At 40.5% G+C, this 21,270-nt stretch overlaps 1 protein-coding gene across 4 annotated transcripts in view; it reads right to left on the reverse strand.

Moving 5' to 3' along the window:
• Nucleotides 1-8,192: 8,192 nt before the first annotated feature.
• The window catches only part of efl1 (elongation factor like GTPase 1), a 115,367-nt gene continuing 102,289 nt past the window's right edge, over nucleotides 8,193-21,270 (reverse strand). For all 4 annotated transcript variants that reach the window (XM_070973294.1, XM_070973238.1, XM_070973468.1 and 1 more), the window contains exons 20-23: nucleotides 20,097-20,301; nucleotides 18,069-18,598; nucleotides 15,066-15,250; nucleotides 8,193-8,815 (exon numbers count right to left, since the gene is read on the reverse strand). In XM_070973294.1, the coding sequence (XP_070829395.1) occupies nucleotides 8,627-8,815; nucleotides 15,066-15,250; nucleotides 18,069-18,598; nucleotides 20,097-20,301 (1,109 nt within the window). In that variant the 3' untranslated portion in view covers nucleotides 8,193-8,626. The remainder of the gene's footprint in view (nucleotides 8,816-15,065; nucleotides 15,251-18,068; nucleotides 18,599-20,096; nucleotides 20,302-21,270) is intronic.

The following is a 21,270-nucleotide window of genomic DNA, read 5'->3' on the forward strand; positions in this document are numbered from 1 at the left end:
TGACCGTGACAGTATCTTGTTTTCTTAAGAGAAAAGCATGAATCCTACACTGCACCACCCACCTGTTTCTCCAAAATATTCAGCACATCACTGTGTACAGAATTTTTTTTTTTTTTTTTCCATGAAATGTGACCCATATTCAGCTTGGTTTGCCCTCCATTGTTGCAATAAAAGCATCTATGAGCTAAACACAAATGATTCCATGAAAAACTTTTGTCTGAGCAATTACTAATCTTTCAGAAGGTGTATTTACTGTAAGTGTGTAGGTGTATTTCATTTTAAGCAGCAGTTTATTCCTGCCTCACGTCGTTGTGCTAAATATAAAGGGTTAGTTCACCCAAGTTAGAAAAAAAACTGCTTATTTCTCACCCCCCTCTAGTGTGATCTAGCTAAGCAGACCCCACTAAAGGCTTGGGAGAAAATGTTTTTTACTTGTTTTAACTGACCTTTAAACTTCAAATACTGTAGTTTCTGCTGGGGGGTGGGGGGTAGTGAATTAGGTAATGGCAGAGATGGCCCATTCAGATGGCAGGAAACAAGGGCAATTAATTTGAGAGGGGTAGCCTCCAGCTGGACCTCGCCTTACCTCACCTCTCTGAAGACATGAGAGACAGAAAGCAGCCTGTGCAGTAGCAAGCGCAATTACCTGCTCTGCCATGTTTGCCACCCATTCATGTACTTTTTTTACTGTCCATGCTGGTGCTGCAAAAAAAAAGAAAACTCACAAGAGCGTTCTGTCTCCAACAAGAGATTAAGAAAAGGATGCTCTGGTTATAGCAGTATTTTGATTCAGAGCACAGTTAAATGTGGGACAGTATCCTAGAGAGGTAGTGCAGCAAGGAGACAGGACCTGTGGGAGGACTAACAAGTCTCATTTATTACTTTTAAATTATGCTTCTTCACAATAGAAACTTCCAGTAAGACAGCAGATCTTTTAAAGTGAATAAAACAGGTTACACACTACAATCCCAAACAGGTCAGTCCTGAAACAGAACGTTAAGTACCTTTCAGGTGGAAAGATGCCTTAAATCAGTGGTCGTCAACCCATCGATCGCGATCGACCGGTCGATCTTTGCTCAGGTAAAAGTCGATCTTTAAAAAAAAAATATATATATATATATATAATGTAAAATATATTTTTTAAAAAACACATATTTACTACTTTACACCAATCATAGTTTTGTTGCCGCTCTGTCTCCGATTTCTGATTGGGTCATCCAAATCGTCAGCTGCTGGCTACTAGCATTTTAACAGAAGAAGAAGAAACCGCTCGGCAGGACTAGCAGTCGAGATGGTGGACAAACACAGAAAAAAGGCGAAAACATACTACTTCCACTCTGAGTGGGAACATGACTTTTTGTTCACATTGGTTAAAGACAAACCTGTGTGACTCATCTGTCACCAGCCTACTGCTCTCTCAAAGAAAGGTAACTTGGAGCATCACCACGTCACAAACCATGGCAAGTTCAGCAAGGGCTACCCCCCAAAAAGCGCCTTACGCACCAGCAAAGTGAAGGAGCTGAAGACAGCACTGATGGCCCAGCAGCAACTTTTTACCAAGCAGGTAGACAAGAATAAGGCAGTCAGCTTTTGGCTAAACACAAGAAACCCTTCACCGATGGGGAGCTGTTTAAGGAGGCAATGTCTGTAACTGCAGACATACGCTACGCTCATTTCTGGAATCACCTAAAGAGCATCATAAAGAACTGTCAGATGATGCGTGGCTGCATGATCTGGGATTCCTCACTGACCTGCCAGCCAAAATGAACGAGCTCAACACAGAGTTGCAGGGTAAAGACAGAGATGTAACGCATATGATCAGCGCTATCAGCGCATTTAAGGCCAAACTCACTCTGTGGATTTCTCAGCTGAGAAATGGAAAACTCACACACTTCCCAAACCTGGAGAGACTTTCAAATAATGTGAGAGAACCCCACCCTGAACATTTCTGTGTCCATCTGGATAAAGTGAGGGCTGAATTTGACAGTCGTTTTCAAGAAATGGATAAAATGGAGGATATTGTGAAATTTATCAGCAACCCAATCATTCCCACAGACATCGAGGCACTTGCTGCTAAGCTTCAGGAGACATTTTCTTTACCAAATGGTGTGGACATGGAAATCATTGAACTGCAAAATGACATTGAATTGCAGGCAAGGGCTAATGACAGACACTTTTGGGGTCTTGTAAACAAAGAAAAGTTTCCCCTTCTCTCCTCCTGTGCTGTAAAGGTCAAATCCTATTTTGGCTCCACATATCTCTGTGAGGTGGCGTTTTCACACATGAAATATAAAATCAAAGCACAGGACCTGTCTGACTGACAGACATCTTGCTGACTTTGTGAGACTAGGTGTCTCCAACTATGAGCCCAACTACAGTGCATTAACTGATGGGTTGCAGGCACAACCATCACACTAACTGTACTGTGATGCACTTTAAAAGGACAGGTTCAGGTTGATTTGTCTTGTGCTGTGGTGTATCATTCTTACCATGATTTGATGCTTCAATTTTGAATGTTGCAATATAAACAAGGGCTCACATTTGTAAATACATTTTCACTACTCTGCTAGTAATGTACATACCAGCTGTCAAATGTATATTTGAAATGTTTTGGCAGTAAAACGATACAGCATGAGTCTTGAAATGATTTCTGTATTTCTAAATTTTAGAATCTAAAAGGTGTAAAATAAATCTGAAATGGATGGTAGATCTTTGCTTTTTGTGACATGAAAAGTGATCTTGGCTTGAAAAAGGTTGGTTACCACTGTTCTAGATCATACAAGGCTGACAGAAACTGTATCACAGTTAAAATCCACAACATGCTGCCTTGATACTCTGCCAACAAACTTTTTAAAAAATGTTTTTCATTGCATAGCTCCAGATGTGTTGCAGATAATAAATAATTCTCTTCAGTCCAGTCAGTTTCCCCAGGCCTTGAAAACCGCAGTAATAAAACCTCTCCTAAAAAAGACTAATCTGGATGCTTCAGTAATAAGTAACTACAGGCCAATATCAAATCTTCCCTTTCTGGGAAAAATTATTAAAAGGGTTGTTTTTCAACAAACGCATGCTTTTATGATGCAGAACAATCTTTTTAATGCATTTCAGTCTGGATTTCGTCCACACCACAGCACTGAGACTATACTTATCAAAGTTTTAAATGACATACATCTGAATAATGATGCTTCCAAAACCTCAGTCTTAGTATTATTAGATCTCAGTGCTGCCTTTGACACGGTTGATCATGACATACTTCTTGACAGACTGGAAAAGTGGGTGGGACTTACTGGCACTGTACTACACTGGTTCAAATCCTATTTACAAGATAGAGACTACTTTGTGTCAATTGGTGAGCATGTGTCTGAACGAAAAAAGATGATGTGTGGGGTGCCACAAGGGTCCATTCTCGGACCACTTCTTTTCAATATCTACATGTTGCCCCTAGCTCAGATTATGGAGCATCATAATAATCTTATCATACTTACGCAGATGATACACAACTTTATATTTCTGTGTCATCACATGACTACAGTGCCTTACTTTCACTGAGTGAGTGTATTCATCAAATCAATGAGTGGATGTGCCAGAATTTTCTTCAGCTTAATGCAGATAAGACAGAAGTGATTGTATTTGGCCCCAAAAATGAAAGGTCAAAGATCAGTGCTCAACTTAACTCCATGTCACTGACAACAACAGATAAAGCCAGAAATCTCGGTGTAATTATTGATTCAGACCTGAATTTTATCAATCATTTAAAGCTCATTACCAAATCAGCCTACTACCACCTGAAAAATATAACCAGAAAGGGATGTCTGTCCAAAGAACACATGGAAAAACTTGTTCATGCATTCATTTTCAGTAGGTTGGACTATTGCAATGGAGTCTTTAATGGCCTAAACAAAAAACAATTAGGCAACTACAGCTGATCCAAAATGCGGCTGCACGAGTCCTTACAAACACCAGAAAAATGGACCATATCACACCAGTCCTCAGATCACTACATTGGCTTCCTGTGAGTCAAAGAATAGACTTTAAAATCTTATTGTTGGTCTATAAAGCATTAAATGGTCTTGGACCAAAATATATTCTAGATTTATTAACTCCATATGAAGTATCCAGACCCCTCAGGTCATCAGGGACAGGTCTATTCTGTGTTCCCAGAATCAGAACCAAACAAAGTGAAGCAGCTTTCAGTTATTATGCTCGTCACGTGTGGAACATTCTCCCTGCACACCTGAGGTCTGCTCCAACTGTCAGCTCATTTAAATCAGGGTTGAAAACATTATTATTTGCTAAAGCTTTTGATTAAAGTAAATATATCTGCTCAATGATTTTAATCATTCTAAATGCTGAACAATTGTCTTTTACTGGCTACTGTTTTTAATTTTCCTTTAAATGTATTTTATTTTATTTTTATTTTTTCTATTCTCTACTAATTTCTTCCTTTCTTTCCCTCATTCTTTGAAATGTATGATGTTAATGTATTTTTATGCTTCTATAAAGCACTTTGAATTGCCTGGTGTATGAATTGTGCTAGTGAGAAACATAAAACAGCCACAACTTCTCATGTTGGATTTTGTTAAAAAAAAAAAAAAGAAAAAAAAAAAAGGTTTCTCAAAATCACTGCACAATTAAAAAGAACAATCAGCAAGACGTCAAACACCATCATCAGCTGGAAAGTGACAGGAAAGAACTACAAGAAATACACAAAAATAAGTCACATGATCAGCATGTGACCTGAGATGTTGAAGTCACATGACTGCTGAAATGTCTTTGTGTATTTGCCAGACGAGATGCTATTCTCAGCAGCTCATGGTCGTTCCCCTCCTTCCTCTTTGAGGTGGGTTGGATTTGTTTTTTTATTTTGAGCATATGCTGAACATACAGAACAAACCAGCTGGAAGCTGCTCTCATCATTCCAGCTGCAGGCACCCAGTGTACCTAATTCTTATTTAGTTTTAATCCTAGTCTTTTCACAAAACTGTTTGTTAGTTTTTAATGAAGATTTTTGTTCATTTCAGTAAACACAAGCTAAAGATATATAATATAATATAGATTTACTCCAATTTTTGTCACACATCTTTAATTTTGATGTCTTACTTTTTTCAGGTTGCAGCTGTCGCCATCTTTGTTGTGTACAGCTGGCACAGTTACAGCTGTTGATCTCTTCTAGTGCGAGCTGGAGAAGGCATTGTTTCCTTTTTCCACACACAGTGTCCTTTACTGTTCTCTGCAGTAATACAACAGACTGTCTCTCCTCAGTAAATCCAGCGTCTGACAGGAACTGCTGTCTCTCTGTGGCATTCCTTTCCTCACCTGGCATTAGCATTAGTATTAGGCCTACTGCAGCTACCGGTTTCATTCATTCATTAAGGTTTGTCTCTATTTCACATTATTGAATTTGCGTTTTAGTCTCAATTTTTTTCATCATAATTTTTCATTGACAAAATTAACAATGCTACAGTATGCACCTCAGTCTGTATGAGTTGCATTGAGGTTGGAGTTTCACCTGGACCTCTTTTTCCATATCAGACACAGAGATAAAGGAGAAAGGAGAAAGTGGATGTGAGTGAGGCATGAAATAAAATATCAGGAAATGGAAAGTCTAAGGTGTGAGAAGAGCTGAGAGCAGGAAGCAACAGCAAAAGCCTCATTATTCTGTGCTGTGGTCAGTGTAGCTATGACAACTGTCTGAATATGCAAACCGCCTCAGGAAAACATCAGAACATATAGATGCATAAATCAACCTTACATTATATGATTGCTGTAATGTGTAAACAGCACCAGCTGCTACGAGAGAGCTGACTGCTATAGCCTCATCCTCCCTGGCAATTAAAGCACTTCTCCTTCCAATTTTCATTATACTTGTATTTTCCAAATTAAAAAAGCCATCTTCAGGGTCTGCTGATGAAATCCATAAAAGCAGGAGGTGAAGGGTGGGGGCAGAGGAATTCATATGAGCCACTTGGCTAAAGCAAAACTGCCAGGTTTGCTCTGAAAAAAGAGCTCTTCAATTATGTATGACTGTAACTGACTCTGTGTTGCAAGATGAGTCTGTCCCTTCTGTTGCATTAGCTGAAGTCTCACAGGAGGAGCTCACCAGCCATTAAGAGACAGTGGACAGACAGGGCCAGGGCTATCAGCTGGCAGCACTGCAGCACAAGCCTGATGACAGGATAAGGCTATTTGCAAGCCTTTTGAGAGCATGAGACATGAACACATCAGACAGTGATGTGTGTGATTGCGTTGGAGCACTGAATGAAAGCCATTTACTTCCCCTGACTTTTCACCCCATACTCTGTTGTTACAGTATGAGTATCAGCCCAAAATGCATATTTGGGATATGTACTTGGTTTGAAATCCACATGAAATGCTCATTTTCTGTTCTTTTGACTATGCAATTCAAATACCAAATCGAAAATGACACCAACATCCTCTATGGGCTCTTAAAAAGTGACACATCAAATCAGACCCATTAAATTCATGTGTGAAAACCTTTTTTTTTTTTTTTTTTTTTTTTTTTTTTACAAAATCATAGGAAGATTGAAAAGAAAATTTACATCTACAACTCTTGTTTAAAGAAAGCACAAATGGAGTTTAGTGCCACTATTTAAAAATAAATAAATAAATAAATAAATGTTCTAATAATTTTAGAATAAATTCAGAATTTTACATAAAAATAAAAAAATCGAAATATTTTAAGGATAAAAGTATTTTGAGTTGTAGTGGGATGAGAATGAAGTTATGATTTGAGAAAAAGTCATAATAATACTCGCAATGAAACATATTGTCAGAATAAAGTTTCAATTTGTGGGAAAAGGCTGTAATTTGTATTGCAAGAAAATTTGTATTTCTACACGAAAAAGTCTAAATGCGATCAAAAAGTCAAAATGAGAAATGTGGATGAAGTTACAGGTTTTACTAAGAAGCACCTGATTACAGATTTTATGAGACAGAAATGAAATGAAAGCACTTATATACGATTAGAGGGAAATATCCAGATGTGTTTTGACACAGCTGCAGAGGTGTAGCAGAGACTGGGTTCCTTTGGACAGCTACCATTTTATTTATAAGTCTGTACTAAATATTATACTTACCTGTAGACAAATGTCACATGTTTTTTGCATGTTCGGCTGACCAACTGTTAAAAAAAGAGATTAAAAATGTAGATACTGTGGGTCAGGCAGCACAGTAGTGCAGCAGGTAGTGCGTGTGCCTCACAGCAAGAAGGTCGCCGGTTCGATCCCCGGGCAGGGCCTTTCTGTGTGAAGTTTGCATGTTCTTCCCGTGCATGCGTGGGTTCTCTCCGGGTACTCCAGCTTCCTCCCACAGACCAAAAACATGCTCATTAGGTTGATTGGTGACTCTAAAATTGCCCCTAGGTGTGAGTGTGAGTGTGAATGGTTGTTTGTCTTGTGTGTTGCCCTGCGATTGGCTGGTGACCAGTCCGCCCGTTGACAGCTGGGATAGGCTCCAGCCCCCACGCAACCCCGAAAGGGATAGGCGGTATAGAAAATGGATGGATGGATGGATACTGTGGGTACCACCATTTAATCATAATTAAATGATGATAATTTTGGTTTTCCCAGTAATTAGTACCAACTGGGACACTTCTTGGTAATCACTTGAAAATTATTAACAAATAATAGATTTGTAAAATAAACATGGGCCTAAAAGAGTACAAATCACTAGTTGTCCATCACAGTTCACCAGAAAAGGATTAAAGCCTTCATGACTCTCTTGGAATGATATGAAAGCCTGAATCAACTGCAGTATTCTGTATGAATGTGAAATGTTAATGCTCTGCAAGTTTCTCACTAATTAAGCTCAGTGTGACAGGAACCTGTGGCAAGAGTGTAGAGGTCCAGGGGAGATGACTGTGCCTGGAGAGTTTCTCTGGCCAGAGGAAAGTAGCACAGCAGTCACAACTGCACAGCAAAATGGCATGACTTATTTCTTGTAAAACTATTTCATTCTAATTCCAACATTTCTTTTCCCCCAAACTGCAAAAATCTCAGATTTCTTGTTCTCCAACAGTGGCTCTAACACTTGTAATGAGGAAACTGAGGATTGTGTGTTTGATGTTTCTATCACTGACTCATTTTGACATGATTGTCTTAAAAATGTTTAAGAGCTGGAAAACATTACTCGTTCAAAATCTGTAAAATCTGTAAAGCAATGAGAAATAATGTCCAAATTCCAACACATTTGTTTATTAACCATTTACTATGAATGGGGTCATTTGATCGCTCATTACTGCACATGCTCTCATTATGCATGAACATACATTTGCCTTAAAAGCAATATAATTTATATATAAAAAAACTTCATTCTCAATATGTACTGTATTGTATCATTCACCTCAACTAATTAAGAATCCCAAACATGTTTATTTTGAAATTTGACTGTTGAATGAACATCCAGACTGTAACTGCATTTGTTGTTTGTAAGTGCAGTTCTGCTGCTGTGATGAAGGTATCACTGAAAATAGAGTGGCAGCCTTTGGACACAACATCTGTCTCTCTGCAAATAATGATGAACGTCACTGATGGAGGAGTACAGCCATGTATGTGTCCACAGTCCCAGATGGATGGATGTTCAAGGTGTCTTCGGTGTGTTTTCTTCTCTACTTGTTCTTGCTGAGTGTTCTCTGCTTCTCTGCGTGCTCCACTATCTTCTCCTCCACGTAGAGGCCTTTGCGGCGGCGGACAGCGTTCATGTATTTGAGGGCCTGGTTGGCAGAGTCAGCTTTCTCTCCGAAGTGCAGGTATTCTTCCTCAGTGGTGGGAACCCAGTATGGATCACTACTGATCACCTGGGACACAGAGAGGAGGACGGGGACAGAAATTTGTAAAGGAGCGTGTGGAAATCAATCGTGACAATAGAATAGAATAGGATGTTAGTGGAAAGAGTCAATATTGTATTGGGTCACATTGCAAGATTATCTTTAAAAACTGGAGGTTGTGTATAGTGGGAGCCGATCTGAAGAGTCTTTGATGAAAAATGAAGTTGTTTACAAAAATGGGCCACAAAACTCATTAAGCCCAAAATGCAGAATTTTTGAAAAACAGGACATTATGCATGCAGAGGGAGGAGGTCAAACTGAAAACAAAATGTGTTTAAAATGCCTAATGACAAACTGAAAAACCTTTTCACAAAAATATGAAAACCTTTTATGTGCACTTTTGAGACAGTCCCGAACTTCAGCTCCTCAGTTTCCTATGTGCATCAGGAAAAGTCATGCTGCTTTGGCTATGACCTCAATAACGGATCTAATATAGAAACTGCTGTCAATCAACTAATCAATTCATTAGTTTCATCAGCACTGTGCTAACACTGTCACTAAACTGGATCAACGGAAGAAATGTCTGTAGGGATCACACACACACACGCACACAGACACACAGACACACACACACACACACACACACACACACACACACACACACACACACACACACACACACACACACACACAGCTGTCTCTCTTGTCTAGTCCAAGTAAAGAGTCCTGACAAAGTCCTGACAAACACTTTCAGCACACAATCCTGACACCAAATTTGACAAACTCGCTTTTTGAAAAAAAAAAGTGATAGCACTATACAGTAACACACATTAAGAATAATTAGAGTAGCAGCGCAGGCAGCATAGTCCTGCACCTGGCTGTGTCACACTGGGACACATGGCAGAGCGAGCTACAACAATGAGCAGATTACAGGAGACAACACACACGTATACACACAGCACAGCATATGCTGGAGCACAATGTGATCCAGTGGGGGGTGGGGAGGGATTGGGCATCCTGCAACAGTCAAACGTTTGAGGGACTGGCTGACTGAATTAATGTCGGCGGGTGGCTGGCACTACCAGGAAGTTCAGTAAGTATTGTATGTAACAACAAATGAGAGGCCTGAAACACAGAAATGTGCAAATTACTGTAAATCAAGCAAAAATATCAGCCAAGCTCACATATCACTGACACTCTACATCTTAGCAGGCTTACAAAATCCAATGATTTTTTGCAATCAAAATTATTCAACCCCCATTACATATTAGGCTTATTGACAAAATGTACAATTTTTCAGCTGTTTGCAATAAACAAAGTAGACAAAAACAGCTGAAATAGTTTAATAAAACTAATATTACTATGGATTTTATTCAAATTCAACACAAAATGCTACTTTTAATCACTACTGCAGACTCAAAATTATTCAACCGCCTGTTTCAAGCACACTTAGTGCAACTAATCAAGGGCTTCATTAGTTCAGGCGTGCTTGAGATAGAACACATAAATAACTGGATTGGATGTGAGTTTGTTGAGATTGACGTTTGACTGCATGTTAGAATGATGGCTAAGTCAAAAGAATTGTCCAAAAAGTTCAGAGAAGAGATCATTGCCTTGAACAAACAAGGAAAAGGATACAAACAATAGTAAACAGCGGCTACACTACCTGGACGTGGCAGAAAGAGGAAACTATCAGCGGCTTCCACCAGATTCCTGAGGAGGCAAGTGTTCAAAAACCCTCGAGTGACTGCAAAACACCTGCAGCAAGACTTGGTGGCAGCAGGCACTGAGGTTTCAGTTTGCACAGTAAGGCGCATACTAAACACTGAAGGGCTCCATGCCCGGACTCCAAGACGTACACCACTGCTGACCCAAAAGCACAAGAAAAGTCGGCTCCAATCTGCTCAAAACCACATAAATAACACAGAAGTTTTGGAATTCTATTCTGTGGAGCAATGAAACAAAACTGGAACTTTTCGGGCCGATGGAACAGCGGTATGTCTGGAGGAAGAAGAATGAAGCGTATGCTGAAAAGAACACCCTGCCTACAGTGAAGCATGGTGGTGGCTCAGTGATGCTCGGGGGCCGCTTTGCTGCCTCTGGCACTGGAAACCTGCAGCGTGTGGAGGGCACGATGGATTCAGTCAAGTATCAGGAATCTTAGGAAAAAACGACATGCTGTCTGCGAGGAAGCTGAAGCTTGGGCGTCATTGGACCGTCCAACAGGACAATGATCACAAGCATACCTCAAAGTCCACCAAGGCTTGGTTTCAGAAGAAGAAAAGGAAGATTCTAGAGGTACCGTCACAGTCGCCTGACTTGAACCCCATAGAAAATCTCTGGTGGGATTTGAAGAAGGTGGTTGCAAAACACACACCCAAGAATATTACTGAACTGGAGGCCATTGCCCATGACTCCTCAGGAACACTGTCAGAAGCTGGTGTCTGGCTATGCATCACGTTTGCAGCAGGTCATAACAGCAGAAGGTCTACTAAGTACTGAAGATGCTTGTTGTGAGGTTGAATAATTTTGAGACTGCAGTAGTGATTTAAAGTAGAATTTTGTGTTGGATTGGGTAAAAACCATGATAATATTAGATTTATTCAACTATTTCAACTGTCCTTGTCTACTTTGTTTAGTGCAAACAGCTGAAAAATTGTACGTTTTGCCAATAAGCCTAATATGCAATGGGTGTTGAATAATTTTGATTGCAACTGTACAATGTACACACAAGCATTTCTACATGCACGCACCCATACGCACACACACACACAGATAGACATGTTCACACACACACACACACACACACATACACAGATACGTACACACACGCACGCACGCACGCACGCACGCACACACACACACACACACACACACACACACACACACACACACACACACACACACACACACACACACACACACACAGAAAGACAGACAGACAGACACAACACAAAGACACATATACACACACAGTCACATTGTAGCTGTTCAGTCAGACAGATGCTTTGGCTGATCAATACAAGATTTATTTACACAGTTCTCCAGTCTGCAGCTGAACAAAAGCTCCATTCTGATGGAAATCTAATGTAAATGTCCCAACAGGAGCCACTAACCCTTCAGTTACACAACAATACAGAGCTCAAAATCTGCTCTCTCTGCCTCTGTGCTCATTCATATGTTAATCCAATATCTTGGCCATATCAAATCGCTGCCAGTAGGAATGTTGACATCAGCACTAAGCAGCAGGAGAGTCCTGAAGCTGAGAGGGCGGGGGGACCGTGGGGAGTTCAGGACCAATTCTTTGTGAGGAAGCATCTGCACATAAATGAAATCAAGACAGAACTTCTAATGAAGCAAAGACAATGTGCAATGGGCTAGGAGTGAGGGTGGGGGGGGGAGTGGTAGGGTGTTGCAAGGTGCTGCGAGATGGTTAAAATGATGACAAGAAGGTCATGGCATACATGCAAAGGGCATACAGGTGATCTACAGGCTCTATGATAGCTTTGTCACAGTACCATTCAAAATGAAAAGAAAGAAAAAAAGAAAATTCCCTCTTTACTGCTACACAGCCCCCAACTGGGATTACATCATTGTTTCCTAAAGCTCTATTTTCCTCATTCACACTAAACTGTGCAGCCAGCATTTTAAGATTTATATACGCTGGAGAGTGTTTTCAAAAAGCTCACATTCAGCTGAGAAAAGATGAATTTTCAAATGTATCCAGTTTACTGTGGATGTACTTTTACATACATTTACTTAATTTGCATATTTACCTCATTAAAACTTGGTGTCTTTAAACATATTATGATACACAACCGACACATTATCTCTATATTAGGCTAAACTTAATCCTTTGACCCAGGGCTGGTTTTGCCATTTTATGGCATAGTCACTACAACTTCGAAACTACTGTCTCAAAGAAGAAAGAATGAACTTCCACAGTGCTGAAAATTCCCAACCACGTGGAGGTGTGCCTGCAGCTGGTTAGCCTACAGGAAAGATGAACGAAGACTGTGGAACGTGGAGGGTCTGGCTATGGAGGGCTTAATGAGTGAAGAGAAGGACTTTGAATTTCATCCTCTGTGGGACAAGGAGCCAGTGGAGGTTCTTCAGGATGGAGGTGATGTGGTCACAGGAGCGTGACTGAGTGAACAGGTGCACAGTAGTGTTCTAGATGTTTACTGAAGATTATGAAAGACTTTTGGAGGATGTATCATCAAAACTGCCGCTGCATTGCTCGAGTCTGCATGTAATGAGAGTATGCATCAGAGCTCAAGCAGCAGAAGAAGAATGGGATGGGTGGACACAAGCTATGTTTGTTCAAGTGGAAAGAGGCTGTTTTGGTAATGACAGTGAGTTTGTTTGGTTCAACATCTTCAGTGTAGTAGTGAAAGTGGAGACCGTGACTGTGGATGCTGTTACAAAGGGGAAGCATGTAGAGGATGAACTGGAGAGCAACTTTGCTAAAGGCAGTGAGACGGGGAAAGAAACATCAGCAGTCAGATGATCGCAACTCCTGATCAAAGCCCTGGTTAGTCAAATTTCCTTGTTCAACTTTGACCTTCGTTAGTTGTGGGTACTTTTATGTGGAGGACTGAAAAATGTTGATTTCAAGTCCTGGTTACCAATGTTGCTGTGCAAGATACACTAATATTGCACATGAGTGAATCTGTCAGTTTTAGTGTGTGATAACCACATGAGCTCCAAAACACTTTGGAAAACCTTTGTCAGTTAAATACACTTTGTTTGCCAATGACTGTATTCTGTTATTTACATTTTAAAAAACTTAGCCCAACTTTTTTGAAATTGGGGTTGTAACAATAAAACACAAGCAGGATTTAAAATAAACGCTGTTAAATATTTAAGATATTCAACTCACACTGAGAATATTCCTACATGTAGCTGTACAACAGTGGAAAATCATCTTTTTCTTTATAGACAACTTGATCCATTATCCAAACTGACGCTGTCCATATGGCCTGCAGGACGCTGAGATGTGCACACGTGCCTGTTTGTGCCGCCGCTCAAGCTGCCCAAGCAGCAGGTATAACGGTCTAACGCACATGTCGTCTATTGCTGCTTTGATCCCACCTCCCTTGTGGGATCCATGTCATTAACCAGACAGCCTCACTGACCCACAGCCCCATATAACGAGCTTAGTCCCACTTCAGTATGTGTGTGCACAGTGTGTATATGCACAATGGCTTCAGAAAGTATTGCCTTTTCCACAGTTTGTTGCCTTACAGACTTAATTTAAAATGCATATATTTAAAATTAATCCATTTTTGCCGGATACATACACAGTACACGGACATGTTGTATCGGAAGGATGCGTTCAAAAAATAATGCCATGCATAGTTTGTATTCGTCACTGAATGATATACAAAGTCTGGTAAATAAAGGAAAACTAAATTGAATCAGTAATCTGGTGAGATCACCATTTGCCTTCAAAGCAGCATCAATTCTCCTGAATATGCTTGTGCACAGTTTTTAAGGTTTGAAGGTGCAGCGTAACACCGCCTCACCGCCTCCCTCAAACTCAAGGACATGCTTGTGTAGGCAGGGACACACACAACCACTCCATCCATTATCTATACCGCCTATCCCTTTCGGGGTTGCGGGGGGCTGGAGCCTATCCCAGCTACAATGAGTGAGAGGCGGGGTACACCCTGAACCGGTCGCCAGCCGATTGCAGGGCCACATGTAAGGGCAAACAAACATTCACACTCACACCTACGGACAATTTAGAGTCACCAATTAACCTAATGAGCATGTTTTTGGTCTGTGGGAGGAAGCCGGAGTACCTGGAGAGAACCCACGCATGCACGGGAAGAACATGCAAACTTCACACAGAAAGGCCCCGCCTGACCCGGGGATCGAACCGGCAACCTTCTTGCAGTGAGGCACGCGCACTACCTGCTGCGCCACCGTGCAGCCCCCACTCGAGACAATTGCAGATAATTGCTGTGTCATCATGGAAAGCCTCACCATACAACTCGCACTGTGCAAACAGGACCTGTCAATGGTCAACTACTTTGAAAACAGTTTGTTCATATACGACTTTTAAGCGTTAATTTGCTACTTGAAAAAATTAGCCTGTGGCCTAAGATTTAGGTTTGAAAAGTTAGACAACAGAGCTGTGATAAAATGATGTAGACTGGAAAAACACTGTACTGTACTGCACTGTACTCTGTCACTCAAATATGAAAACATGGGTCTCCTTACACACACACACACACACACACACACACATATATATATATATAAAAATAATCACCTCCCAGTGGCTGAAGACCAGCTGTGGACTGGCCAATCCACTGGTCCTCTTGCGAATCTCCTCTGCAAATCCGAAGCTCTCAGCCACAGGCAGAACAGCCTTGATAATGAACATGTCTGTGCCTTCCTTCATCTCTTCATGGAGAACGCGACCCTCTCGTTTCCCCAGAACACCATATACTCGACCTGGAACAGGAAGGGTGAAGATACATGATACACAGCAAGAAGACTGTTTTCAAGAAATCGTTTTCACGTTGTAACAAATTGGAGATCAAGATTCAAATTTGAAAAATTCGGACTGACACTGATGATATACTGACTGATCGTAACTTTTTAAAATGCAAACATTTCATAGCTGAGCTTGTGTCAGTGCTCTCAAGTGGACAAACTATGCACAGCTGACACTTTCTAAATGACCCCAGACCTAGTTCTGCATCTCTGTGCAGCCATTTCTTTTGTTAATTATCGACAAGCATATACAACAATACAGATATATTGGCCAATATTGTATATTTACTTGGCTTATTTATTGGTGTAGCTAGTTTGAACTAATCTTTGCATGGAGGTGTCACCATAGCTTTGTTGTAGGTTCCTGAACTTTAGGATGTATTTTGTACATGGACATGGAAAGCAGTATGGACGATGGACGCACTTCCACACATGCTGTATCCGTACGGGTGTCTGCGTATGGTCTCTTGTGTGTGAGCAACAATATTTACATTGCACAAAACCTCTCAGCTATATAAGTTACTCTTATGTAATACCTTACACAAAGTTTGAGAATGGGGAGAGACGCACAGTTAACACACGGGCACTCACTTAACATAGACACCAGATACACAGACACAGAATATAATCAGACTGATGAAAGACACATGGTTCATACTTCCACACACAAAAGAGTCCGAACACATTGTGATGGAGATAACAAAAACAGTCTTCTGCAAGTGTGAACAAATAGCAAGGGCAAGTGTGTAACACAACACTGTAAACGCTTTATGTGGCCAGACAATACACTACACTATTCTACTAATGAAACTAGCCAAATGTGATCTAGAGGATATGTTGGTGAATTCTACCTGGACTTGGATTCTGATTGAATTGGAGAAATGCATAATCGCAAATTTGGATCACACAACAACATGTGCAGTCTCAGGTATAGTAAATCAATGCACTGAGTACTCTCCGGTGTGTGTAACTAGACATGCATCGATCCTGATTACAATCTGATTCAACAGTCCTCAGTGGCACCTGAGGATTTTCAGAAAATTAAAGTCAGAATCGACTTTATGGGCAAAGTATGTGAACACATACCAGGAACTTGAAACAAACAAACAATTTGAAACAATCTGTTGATTTTTGGGGTTATTTTACACTCAGTTAGTCAGCCTGCTGATTCATCTGACAGAGCAATGCTTTGCGTAAAAAGCTGCTGTGGCTACTAACAAGCATGGAGATATTGTTTACCAACACATTACATGACATTTCAAGCCTCATTTTCAACTTAATGACTTTCAGACGACAAAAATTTAGGGAGCGTTGTGGTGCATTAGTCTATACTAAGCTCTGCAGTCTGGCCTGTAGTTCTCATGCTGAAATACCAACTGTGAGGAAGTGTGTGTATGTTTGTTGGTGCTTTTTTTTTGTTTATATTTTTGAAATCCCACCAGCTCTCTCATATTGTAGGAATTTCGTGGAGACCAAAACATATGTATATGTATGTATGTATTTATTCAATGACAGTAATTCAATGGGATTCTTTCATTGGATACAATCTGGATGTGGATGTCCTCTTTGGATAAAAAAACAAAAAATTGTTTATGCAGGTATGAAAGTGCGCAGAATGATCATCAGTCCATCTAGACCACATGTGGAGGTGGTCTGGATCACCTTGTGATCAGATCTCAGTCAGCTGTGAATGACATCTGTATGGCGTGTGGCCATGCAGACACTTTTGATTTTGTTTGACCAGGTTTTGAGATGACTGACATTTCTGTCTGATTTTGTTTGAAAAATGACACGTGTCATGGAGAGACACTACAGGTGAAAACAGGGGAATATTTTGTTATTTTTGTTTCCATGACATTCCTTCTTTCAGATTAGTACAAAGAAAACAGCAAAAATACAGATTTAAGTATTAATTCAAGGTCAGATTTCTGTTCTGGACATTTATGCAAATAAGCCATTGTTCACTAAATAATACATGGCTTACATATTTAAAGATAAAATTTCAGAAAATGTAACAGAAAAGCAGTTGTCTTGATGTAAGTAATAAACCAGGCAAGTTTGATAATGATATTTACCCTTTTCACTTGTGGTGTCTGAAAATGTATGGAATTTTACAATACCTGTCTTTAAAGGCTGTTTTTTCAAAATGAGTTTTTTCTTCATACCCTGAGCCAAAAATCTCCACATCAGTAGCACTTCCATACACTCAACTTTCTACATTCTGAAGGTTTTGTCAGAGGAAACTCATAGCTGAATATAAGATAATGAAGCCATAATTAAATAATGAAATCTTTCATATCTAAATATACCATTTCAGAAACTTGTAGCATAGAAAATAATTGTCAGTTTCAATGGTGATGAACAAACAGAGAATAACAGTGCTGCTGTTACTCTTGATAATCTACAGACGTCACTCTGTACTCATCTCATATGAACTACTTTCTAATGATTTGGAGTAAATGTTAAACTGGAAAGATATGTTGCTGTTGAATTTTCTAACAGTGCTGTGAACACCAAAAACAAAATACCATTCACTTCCCTTATATCAGGGTAGAGGCAGAAACTTCACGAGCACATATCTCAAAGCCTGGACAAATAAAACAAAAACTATCCACAGCATATGAATAGATAGAGAGAGGGAATGGATTTTTTCTTTCATAATCACGTTTGAAAAACAATTAAAAAAAAAACGTAACTACATTAAAAAAAGAGAGAGATTGCAAATTGTCACACCTAAAATATTTTCTTTGTGTGTTCGTCGACAATGCTCTCTTACCCAGCACCTCAGCGGTGGCCATGATCTCACAGGTGTACATGGCAGCCATGAGTCTCTGGGGCTGAGCCTGGAAAGCATGACGGCAGGCCTCCTTCATGGCAGCGATCAGCTGGCCAGAGACTGGCCCGTAGCAGTCTACAGAAGCAGCGTCTGGCCTGCGACTGGCCTGGCCAGGCCCTGCTGCTGTACCCTCTGCCTGCTCAGATGGCTCAGTGCTTCTTTCCACTACACTGTCTCCTAAAGTCTCATGGGATATGGAGTCGTCCTTCAAGGAGTCCTGATGTTGTGGCAAGGCTGAAGACTGGATGTCCCACCTCTCCACGGAAAAGCAAACTCCCATCAGAGGCTCCTCACACATGGGCCCTGACAGAGTTGCGAGCTGGAAGCCACTAGCAATGCTGTTATCAAAGTCTCGTATAACAGCGGCCTGAGCTCCAGCCTCGCCAGCTTTGTCTCCTCTGGCCAGACACTGCCACACTGAGGGCCGCTGGTAGCCCTCCACACTGTTTAGCAGAATGTTGGGGCCATACCTGAAAACAAGGACAGTAACACGATGAATAATAGTTTACAAGATGCTACATTTGTGTCCATACAAATCCCAAGTATGCAGAACAGCACAATTCTGAAGGATTTTCTTAAGATGACATAATTAAATGAACACCAGTGCTAGGCTCTATAAAGTGCCTTTCAAACTCGAGACATTCTGAACAAATACATTTGGGATTATCGATGCTATTTTCCCATGTTTTTGTGTGCAAGTGACAAGTGAGGACAAAAATGTTTGAAGTTTTCCCCATATTCAACAAGAGTGCTGCAGCCGGCAGACAGGAAACAGGTTGCAATGTAATCCCTGCATGGGTTTACACACAATCCATGTATGTCCATTGAAAGTGCTTGTTTTTGCAACTGACAGGCTCAGACTGTTATTCTAAATGTCTGACAACATTATGGAAAAAATCCCTACAGAGATAGACCTTTTTAATAGAAAGTAAGATTCTCTTTGTTTAACCAGAAACAGCCGTTAAATTGCTCTCGCCAAAGCCACAAGACTCCAGATAAACAGTGATTCTACCATCGTAAAACACACTTCAATCTAACTCCAACAATCACCACCACCCTTGGTTTGGCCGAAATAAATTCTAAATTCACCGAATTGGGAAAAGAGTGAGAGAGGGCGGACATCAGAGAAGCAGCAAAAGCAGCATGTCAAGCCAGAGTACTTTCACATCTAACATGGGAATTATTTTTAGCTGACATTATGGCCATCAAGATTTAATTATGTCAGATGTCATCAGATCTTTAGCTACTCAGAAGCAATGAGCCAAGGATTGGCTTTTTTCTACTGTAGTCGAAGTTAAATAAAATGGATAACAATACCATAGAAAATGAATTTTTACACATGTTTTTCAAAGGGTATGTCTAGGCCTACTGTAAAAATGCACTTTTGGAATTCCATTGGCTATACAAACCCCAGTCATCAACACAGTTGGCTGCTACTTGCTACATCTTAACATGAAAGAAAAGGGGCAGGCACTTCTTTTCAATGCAGACTCTCATTGGCTGTTGTAGGCTGTGGACATGAAGTGAAAGGTGTCAATGGAGAGGTCAGAGTGCAGTGGCCATTTTGAAACTGACATAAAACCTACAAGTACAGGCTCTTTAGAGTTGATTAGGACATCTGCCAGGTAGTTTCAAATGATGCATCCAAGGATTATTATAGTGTTTTGGACCAAATATATATTACTGGATCATTTGAACAATCAATCTGACACAGCTGTTAGTCATGGGCCTAGATTTATAATGTTAGAGCAAATTGCGAATAATGGCCTGCTTCAAATAAAGGTCTGGTTCCCAGTTCTGCAGAAGAGGTAAATAAAGACTAAAGTTCCTCTAGGAAAAAGTTCAGTCTACTCTGTTCTTCTTATTATCAATAGAATGTTTAGATCCATGTGAACCATGTCCTTCTCACTCCAGTCACTACTATAAATCTATCCTGGAGCAATCAATCAAACTCCATGTGAACCAGACCTGCGAGGTCCAAAGGACCAGATTCGCTCCACAGCATTCCTCCACTTCCTCCCCCGCAGCAGGCTCTCCAGCTGGGCCTTGAGTCCAGCGATGGCCTCCAGAGTCCTGAGGCTGACGTCCAGGCTCTTCCCCTCCCTCAGAGACATGTTTAAATGCTCCAGAGTCCGAATCAGCTCTGTGTTACTTTCCATTAGATGGGTCACTTCTGATAGGAGGAAAAACATTGACATGGTTTCATGGAACAATGACACTAAGGTAAGAGACACTTCAGAACATTTAAGTTTCAGTGTGCACTCCCATCAGGTAAGAAAGCTGTATTTACAAATCACATCAAGTATTTTATGAACAGTTTTATTTCCATGAAACTGGTCTCCCTGGCACAGCAAGCTGGTTTTCTATCAAAATTCATAGGCAATTGTGCTCATCTGGTATACATCACTCCATGATTTGCAAGAATAAAAGCCAGCAGGGGTGAGGTGGAGTCTTAGGAAAGTCTATGGAGTGGATTTTTATCCCATAGGAGAAGATAAGAAAATTTGACTGACTGATTTCATATAAAAACATGAAGAAAATGAGTAATGGAAGGCAAAATAAAGTTGAGCTCTCTCTAATTTGAGCATTTCACATCTTTATCTTTCTTTAACCTCTGTTTCTGCTTCAACTCAACACAATCTGTGCTTGTTGGACACAAGACTGGAAACATGTTTACAGAAATCAATTATTCCACAGGATTTCTACCTTGCCTCTGAATCCTTAAGGCCTCAGGAGGCTTCAAACAAAGTGCGTGTTGGATTGTCTCACTGTGCCTAAAAGCTCCATCAAATGGTGAAGGTGTGGGGGCTAAATCTGAAAAACGTTTTTTTGTTGTTGCAAGAGACAATTGTATAGTGGCATCCACCTCACACAATGATTGGCCAGGTATGTGGGGGTGTGATGGTAGGAAGGGTTTGACCTTGACAAATACTGCCTGTGACAGTGTGAAAGTATGCATCATTATTCCAATTACTCTGATTAATTGTGTATTGTCCCTCTCGATGATGACAGGGCCTAGTGGTGTGGTTATCGGGAAAAGCTATACACACTTGTACCTTTGAATATGGATGACACAACACGCAACCAAGTTTTTTTTAAGCATACTGAGACCTTCAGTCTGCTTGATGTGTGTCCAGGTCTT

This window comes from Chaetodon trifascialis, chromosome 1 (genome assembly GCF_039877785.1).
Source record: "Chaetodon trifascialis isolate fChaTrf1 chromosome 1, fChaTrf1.hap1, whole genome shotgun sequence".
Taxonomy (NCBI): domain Eukaryota; kingdom Metazoa; phylum Chordata; class Actinopteri; order Chaetodontiformes; family Chaetodontidae; genus Chaetodon; species Chaetodon trifascialis.